Raw genomic sequence first — 9,274 nt, 5'->3', positions numbered from 1 at the left:
GTGTATGATTAACTACAGCTTATAGCAGCCACCACACCAGGTATGGGTTTAAATGGAGTGAAGAAGTAAACACGTCTGTCAAGCAGGGTTGTACGTGTGTTGTCATCTTTAGAATTGCTTGAGCTTGCGTGTTATGCTGTGTGCTATTAATACTTGCCAGTTGCCTTTACAGTAGCTCTACTCGACATTCTGTGTACCAGTATTTTGTTAACAACCTGTACAGATGAATATGATTGTATTAATCTCTCATGCAAAATACTGTTAGTATTCTGTCGCATTTTTATAAACATGAAATCATGAATTTGCTAAAAAAAGATTTAATGAAAATGATAGTGGACCAGCAAGTCAATGTGCTTTTAAATATAATGTTTGTCATATTAAATCTGCCTTGTTAACTGAAGACATGTATATTTGTCAGAAAACAGTGTGTGTAAAACCTTAAATTGTGGATTTGAAAATGTATGCTGAGTTAAACTTACTTACCATTTCATATATTTGTTTGATTTGTTTTATGATGTCATATTATACATACAGCAAGTCTATGTTTAGCTTAGTCACAGCTTTCAGAACATTTTGAAAGAATATATATGGTAAACCAACCAACTATGACAACGGAGAACCGGTTTAAAGATGTGGCAAAGTTATTTAAGATTAAAATATTACTCATCACAAGCACATCAGCTGAATTTGGCTAGAACGGGGGATCGGGTGTTACATGCTGTGTTTCCTGTGCGACATCTCACAAAACACGTAGCCTCCACAAAACACATGTTGAGGAGCTTTTTTATGCTTTGTAATGCATTTCAGACTAAGAATGAAGAAAAAGAATAAAATATCTGGCACTTGACTCTGTAAACGTCACCCAACAAACAAGAAGATCGCAGGTTTAAACACACTCGGACTACCTGTGGTGTTCTTAGCACGGGCATGTATTCTTTGGGTGCTCTGGTTTTCTCCCAAAGTCATCAAGGTCTGTTATTGTGTGCACAAGATGCTCACGGTGTCTAAAAAGGGTTAGCTACTAGCTAACACAAATAACTGACCGTTTCCTGACCACCTCGAAAAAGAATAGTTGTCCGATCACAGCTTAGGAAATGTAACCGATTGGTAATTCCAAGGGCAAGAAATAGATTTGATTGAATTTGGGAAGGTTCCTACCTACCTTTTCCTGCAAACAGCTAATTAGCCCTGTAACAATACTTTTTCTTTATTTCTATGTCCTCCGTGCATTATTAACAAGTGAAGATGCTGAATTTCTGCCTTGGAGACCAGCAGCATTAGCCTAAGGCTTTTAGCACAGTATCATGTATTGCCTGGAAGACCCCATTTACAGTTTACAATTCTCCTTTTAAAAGGAGTTAGCTAGATGTTTTCCACCATCTCATTGAGCTATTTTATTTAGCTGGCTAGCTACGGCAGCTAAAAATCTACCAGCCACTGTGTCATTACAGCTCACAATATCAACGGTTGCTGCTAAGACGCTGCTTTTGTCTCCGTCTTATTAAATGAAGGGGCTGTTGTTTGGAAAATAAACAGAAATTTGTGACACAAAACAAGTTTGAGCTTGACAGGTGTAGTGGTTGAGGTGGGGGTGGGACTTCGCAAACCGACAGTCAAGGTAATGATATTTATTCATCATGGGATGAAGAAAATACACATAACATAACCTAAAATGTCTGGGGCAATAATGTGATATTTGGCATTAGTGTAATATGTACCATTAAGACACATTTTGCAGCAGGCAGCACTTGATGCAGCAGACACAATATAGCTGTGAATAATGTCAGTGACCTATTCACATGGCGCCGTCAGACTTGTCTCTTTTTTTCCGCTTGTTTACATGACTTATGACTCTCATGACTTAACTTGTATTCTTGTCTTGAAATAGCATTTATTGTAATCTAATGTAGAGATGATAATTTCTACTTTATGGACACAATATATATAATTTTACTGTTAATCAGTGCATTGTCAGTGGAATAAAATGTAACTCGAAATCTCACTGAATGCCTTTTTTTTTCTTGCATCTGAATAAAATTTGATCTGCATTGTGGTTTGGTCTTTTTTCCAATTATTCAATGTCCTCCAGTCTCACCCTGAAACCCGGCACAGCTTTTCTTCTCTGTACAGGACAAATAACAAACAATAAAAATGAATTATTATTATCGTTCCACAATGGCTGGGGAAGACATAAATCAAATCCAGCATCCGTCAGTATGAGGCAGGAGCTTTTTGCCCACCAATTACTTGTCACCTCCTAAAAGTACAATTCATTACTAAATGAAAACTGTAATGTAAAAACAACACATGATTCTACATTGCATTGAAAGCACAGGTATAGCTAATAACATTAATGATGGCTCTGTTCCAATTTAAAATTTACAGTCTAAATATGCCATATGCCATGTGTTGTTTTTTTCATCAGTGCTTTTCCTGAAATGGAAATCTCTTGAAAACTATTGAAAACTCGAATGGACTTGGAGATTGGCAAGTGGAGGGCTGAGGGAGTGTGGGAGCAATCATGTCAACTCAGAAAGTACATGTGTCTTGGAATATGAAGTATTATATTAAATCATTTTAAGCAATTCTGAATTTCATCCTGTGTTTAATGTTTAAGGAGTTTTATATGAAAATCTGCCATCCTTCAGTCTGTCCTACTCTGAGTATTTTAAATCAAGTATTATTCTCAATTATTAGACCTTATTAAGAAGTAGGTGTGTTTCATTTTCAGTCCTCTGCTCCTCTGTGACCCTGCCCCCTCACTCAGCAAGTGGCCACTCACTTGACATATGGTGCTATGTATTTACAGTGTCGAGTGGAAGTGAAAGAGGAACGGACTGAAACCTGTTCTTGATTTACAAAGGTTATTTCCAAACACTGAGGAATTTCTTTCACCTAAAATACAAACGTCACGTGTGAATATTATCAGCCCAGACGATCTGTGGGGTCACAAAATGTGCATGCATGGGTAACGACACTGGTGTCTGTATGAGAAACCATCATCAACATGGTCTCAGAAATGCGAGGGTGCATACGTACATACCTTCATTTCTATCTTGTTGTGAGGCAATCAAGGAACCAGGCATTAAGTTATTGGAGCTGGCAGCATGATTAACCTTGTCATACCGATTATTATCAAGTGGTGCTGAATGTCCCCTCTCCTTACAGACACGCCAGTCTCATTCAGACATGATATCGTCGAGCTGCCCTCGTCTGTCTGGAAAGCTAATCAACCAAACCAGAGTTTAATGACCTTTTGTCTTCTTGAGTAGAAAAAGTAGGGTCTGCATGTGATTACTGAAGAACATTTTGGTCCTACAGAAATGTCATACTGCGGCCCATTTCTTCCCATTCCAGAGCCGTAACAGTGGCCATTATTAACAGGCCTTTTTTTTAAGTGTCAGTGGACAGTGGCTCATTAATGCAAAACAGGTAATGTGGAATGTTTGTTCATGGATGACATCACAGCTACTTTTACGCAAAGTACTCAAGTGTGTAACTGTTCCAAGATCTGTGAAAGATACTGTGATTGAAAAGGATATACATTTATGAAGTGCATTGAAGCGTCACTCAACCAGATGTGTGTTTGTGTGTGTGTGTGTGTGGGTGGGTGGGTGTATACACTCAAATAAATTAAAAGAACTGACTCAAAAGAACAGATATAGTGTACATTCCTTTCCTCTAGATTTTTTTTTGCACTCTGCCAACAACCAGATAGATGTAGCTTTATCTCACTTTTGCAGAACATACACCTATGGTAAAATAATAGTCGCAGGGGCATGGTAATTAAACTTTGATTGTCAATATTTTAGTGAGTAGACTGGGGAACTGCAAAGCAAAGCACTAGCAGGAGGATACTGTAATGAAATCAGGTGGATGGATGGGTATATTGCCTGACTCTATGGCTCCTGTGCCTCACAGTCCTGCTGAGTGATAGAAGAAAAAATTGAGTCAGCGGTATTTCCAGTGATTTAAACCAGCTGCTTAAAATGTCCATTCCCAACCACGAGGCATCAGAGGAGGATAGAGAGAAGTAGTAAAAACACACTTCACCCTGTAGGGTTGTAACGGCAATGGCTGGCTGGTCAAAGGACAAACTTAGCCAGCTCATTGGTCAGCTGTCAAGCTGATGGCTTTGGCTGGATGGCTGGTTTATTGGCGGAAGAAAAGGCAGTAAGGTGGATGGCAGCTTTACAGGACTCAGTAGTCTTTCTCTAATCATTTATGTACTGATACATTAGCTTGACCAACTGGCTGGTTTGTTTTTCTGGCTTACTTCCCATCCGTTTTCTCAGCACTTGACTGACCATGACTTTAATTTTCAGACCTCACCTGGGATTCTCTCTCTGGCTTTTTCCTCTCACCCTCCTGATGTGCTTTGAACCACACCAGCAAAATGCAATGTTCCTCTCAGGTCAGATGATGAGAGACGGTAAGCCATTCATCAAGGTGTGAAATAGCCTGAGGAAACCACCTCTCTATGACAGTGCTGAGCTGCTGGAGTAGCAAAGCCAGGAGGAATTAAATTGGATTTAGAACGACTCTGAACCTACAATTTCACTCCTTCTTGCACCTGCTGTTTGAGGTTTATGTTTATTTGCTCCTAAAAACTCATTATTTTCTCCATTGATCATCTGCTATGGTCAGTCATGAGCCAATTTACTCAAGGCTTTGGTTATGACCTGAGCAAGGCCGCTTGTCGCAGTGGCAAAAATAAAACAAGACTTTGGCCTCTGGCTTTTTCTCTGGAGCCTTCAGAGCAGAACAGCAATGTGAGACAATACAAAACAGATAACCACAAGATCAGAAGCACTGCATGTTATCTCAAATCACATTCCCTGTAAGTACAGATACAGCGCTGAATCTCATTATTTAGGCCATGCCTGTTGCAGATATTCTACAGACTATATGACAGTCAAACCCTTTAAAAACATGATTCCAGGATGTACAACACATGCAAGTTTAATCAATCATCCTAATCAAATGAGTTCAATTTAGAGAAAACATTAACAGAATGTGAACATTTGCAAAAGTAATTGATCTTAAAACAACAAATTAAATGCATACATGGAGATACTATAATAGAAAGTAGTTGCATGATGTAACAGGCTGTTTTAACTGCATCCCCTTTTCTATCGTATTTCTAGTCCTTCAAGCGGATGTCAGAAAGCTAATGACATGCATATAATTGTATCTTTACTCTCATTCTGATGCAAATCCCACATCTTTTCAACTGTCTGCTGCCCCCATTGTGCATTCAGCTTCTGTCGTGACAACGGGCTGGAGATAAACAGATTTTATCCCTCAAACTACAAAGAACCCCTTATTTTTCCTATTTTACCTTGAAAAACTGGATTTGTTGCACAATAATAAAAGCATAAAAGCATGGAAACTACTTAAGGCTCTAATTGTTCCCCTTTATATAAGGACAATATCCCATCTTAACCACTCAACCACCATTTCTCACTGTTTTGACCTCACTTCAAGTAGTTTCTACAAGGACGCCTAATCAGAAATTAAATCTCTATCCCTGTACATCTCCATGGTGCAGAGTGATAAATGGACCTTCCTCTCTTATCTCTGTTATCCTTCATACCATATTAATCTCATCAGGTATGTGATTTAGTGATCTTGAAGTAGTCTGAGTAACGTCACATTACCCTCCCAATAATCTTGGACAAGCTCCAAAAGTGCACGAAGAGAGCACAAATTGAGTCAAATGATCACAGCTTTCAAAATCAAATGACATCCAACCAGTACTAAATGTAAGCTGTGAGCAGCAAGCTAATGTTAGTTAGCAGTGATAGCAGTGCCGAGCTATTTTGCAAAAGCACCTGACGTTACCACCATGGCTAATGCAGCCAACTACAACAGTGACTGTAATTCAAGATGAGTAGTCTGACTGTTGGTCAAAGGATCAAATTATTTAAAAAAGTATTTAAATGCTGAATTCTTTCTATTGGCCAACAAGGGGTGACTGCAATGGTTGCAAAAGAAATCAGATTGTATGGAAGTCTATGAGAAAATGACCCTCCTTCTCATTTGATTTATTACCTCAGATATTATTTACTTAATGACTTTATGGTCTCAATCACTAGTTCGAGTGTGCCCAACAGCCCAAAAAATCAGTAAGCATCCATTTAAAAGTCTGGCAAAACAGTTGATGTAAAACCATCAGTTTAGCTGCAACATGATGTTCAACTGAATACAATTGCTGGTGGCAAAATGAGTGGGTCAGTGTGCAGCGTCAGCACAGCACTCACACAACCGAGACTGGTGGGCACAGACAAACCTGTTAACCCACAGAGAATGGACTGTTGGAAAATAAGTGAATAAACACAAAAAAAACAGCATTCGTGGTGTGTCAGCGCCTGAGGGAAAACCAGCCGAAAAACTATGACTGAAACTACTGTGTTCCTTTGAAATCTGATTCCTTTTTTTATTTTGACAAAACCTTTCCCCTCTATTTTTATATATTTGTTCTCACCATTACCAGTACTCTGCCTCTCCTTATTATATACATCTCGATATCATATTATTCATTATTCAAGCGTGTAAAACCAGGTTAGGCCACAACGATAAAACCTTTGTTTCTGCACGGTTCATTTTTTGGGGGGAACCTACCGGAAGTCGTCCGCGTTGCTTTTCAACGAAGTGTCTACTTTTACACCATTAGCATCTTCTGCTTCGGCTCTTGAACTCTTTGCATTTCACCGAGTAAGTATCTTTTGCATTTGAACGGTATATAACCACCAAGAAGCCGGTATTTAGGCCGAAAGAGCAGCTTAAGCTACACTTTAAGACGGCTTTTGTTGGGCTAACATTAGTTTGCTAACGTTAACATGCTAACAGCTTCTTTGTAAAAGCGCTAGAAAGCCATTCGAAGCGAATGAGCTTATTACTTTTATTTTACTGTTATAATGAGCAGTGAACTCAAGCAAAGATCATCTATCGTCTTATAATCTGTAATTCGTTTATTTATTCATTATTCCACCGTGTATTAGGAAGAGGGTCTGCAATTCGTTATTTCGCTTGAAACAAAACGGTGAAACAAAGTCATGTGGTCTTTTTGTTTCTAAAGGAACAAGGAGAAAATCAATTGAACAGTTCCTTTTAGTTTGGGTCCGTAGAACAGTGGACAGGCAGAAGTGAAGTGAAAAAGAATCCTAGAGGATAGAAAGACCATTCTACAAAAGTGTAAAGTTTTATGGTAACACGGGGTCTGTTCTCTAGATAGACAGGTAGATGCATACATATAAATAAAGATCTTTCTTGCTTTGTGACATATGTTACATGTGTATCATACAGTATATATACATTGTGCTGGTTCTGTACATACATACTATACCTTGCTTAAACAGTTAAATCAAAAATTGAATGACAACCTTTATAAAGGGAGGAAGTATTACAGGGCTGTAGTATTAGATTAGCTACTTGTAGTGTGTAAGTACAAATAAGATCTTTATTTATGAAGCCTAGGTTTGCATTTATTTAGGCTTTTTTACACTTCAGCCCCCTGTCTGTCCACTGTTCTACTGTCCGAAATGAGAGATGACAAAAGGAGTTTTTCGATTGGAAACTAATAATGAATAGACCGCTTTATTTTGTTTTTCTATTTTTGGTTTTAAATTAAAAGACAAACAAACTGAAAGGAAAATGTGCAACTTTTGTTTTCAAGTGAGTACACAGGTTATAATGATAAAAGGAACTACCAAAAACAGGTTTTGAGTGTTTTTTTTGTTTTGTTTTTTGATTCTGACACCGCAAATGTTTTGGTTTTGAATCAAATAACAGACTTATGTGTTCATCTTTGAAATTACAAATGCATCACAGACTATCCAGTGAGACCCAGTCCAGCGAGAAAGCTGTAATTTTGCATTGACTAAGCCAGTCATCTGTCTGCCTTTTCTGAATTCTGCACAAACTTATATATTTATATAGCATTCTGACTTTCCCCCCCCCCCTTCTCTGAGCAGAGCCTCTGACACTCATCTCAGCAAGAATGACAGACAGATACAACATCCACAGCCAACTGGAGCATCTTCAGTCCAAGTACATCGGCACAGGACACGCTGACACCAGCAAGTGGGAATGGTTGGTCAACCAGCACCGAGACTCTTACTGCTCCTACATGGGACATTTTGACCTTCTCAACTACTTCTCCATCGCTGAGAACGAGAGCAAGGCGCGAGTCCGCTTCAACCTGATGGAGAAGATGCTTCAGCCATGTGGACCACCGGCAGACAAACCCGATGACGCCTAGACTGCACTGGACTTAACAGAACATTTTTTTGTAGGATTTTTTTTTTTTCTTTTTTTCTGGACATTCAGCCTGATTTTCGGCCAAACATATTGAGTTTTCCTCTGAAATCTAAATGAGAACTGCTGCTCCAGTCTTGTATGACCTTGCCAACACTGCAAAGGTTGCTACAAAGGTGAAAGATGAGAGAGCAGGAAGGGCCTCAAGATCGAAACATTAACCAGAGACGATAATAAGAAGTTTGTAGAAAGTGGTGTTCCACCATCTGTCATGTATTTTTATCAACTAATGGAGCTGTGTGAGCTTGATTGAAATTTTTGTTTTGATTTGATTAAAATTTCTCTTCGTCAATGTTTGTATGTTCATAAGACTGATCCTTGTTTCAGATTCTCCAAGTCTCAGTAATGTTAAAGATGATCATCAGTCTTCCAAACGATATCCCTTGTGGTGTTTTTATGATGGTATGTAGATCGCTGTCCATGCCGGTCCTTAAACTGCCGCAGGTGTGCAAAGGCCATAACATGATGATTCACATTTTCATACTCAATTAGTTATTCAGTGACCTTCCATGTCTTTTGATGTGGAAGCATTTGCATATTGTGTAAATCTGGCATCTGTCTGAAGATTTCATCAGTGCTGATAAGAAAACAACTGAGGTAAATCCGGTTGTATGCAGACACAGTATAGGAAATAAAATCAATATATATATTACAAACCCAATGTACAGAGTCATCAAAATAAACTCAATAAGGCATAAAAGTGTCAGGCTCGGACTGTATGTAACAGTTTCTCAACCTAAGTGGGTCCTCAGTACTTTTATTGAAGCTCAAGAGCAATGCCAATTTGCATTTATAAAACAAATGTGCTTTTAAATGAAGTTAATTTTTTTACACATTGCAATAAACCTCAAAACATGCAAGTCTTTGAAGCACACTGTAAGTACACAGCCACATGTATATGCTGCACAGTGACATGTTTCAGCAGTAAATGCGATTTGTTTGGCCTTGCACAATT

General features: G+C 38.6%; 1 protein-coding gene across 1 annotated transcript; it reads left to right on the top strand.

Moving 5' to 3' along the window:
* The first annotated feature begins 6,621 nt into the window (after positions 1-6,621).
* Positions 6,622-8,611, top strand: sf3b5 (splicing factor 3b, subunit 5). The gene is made up of 2 exons (XM_070841181.1): positions 6,622-6,717; positions 7,977-8,611. Exon 2 carries the CDS (start codon positions 8,003-8,005, stop codon positions 8,261-8,263), a length of 261 nt encoding a protein of 86 aa, XP_070697282.1. The 5' UTR covers positions 6,622-6,717; positions 7,977-8,002; the 3' UTR covers positions 8,264-8,611.
* The last annotated feature ends 663 nt before the right edge of the window (positions 8,612-9,274 follow it).

This window comes from Pempheris klunzingeri, chromosome 12 (assembly GCF_042242105.1).
Source record: "Pempheris klunzingeri isolate RE-2024b chromosome 12, fPemKlu1.hap1, whole genome shotgun sequence".
In the NCBI taxonomy this organism is placed as follows: Eukaryota; Metazoa; Chordata; class Actinopteri; order Acropomatiformes; family Pempheridae; genus Pempheris; species Pempheris klunzingeri.
This window is presented reverse-complemented; position numbering and strand designations above follow the sequence as displayed.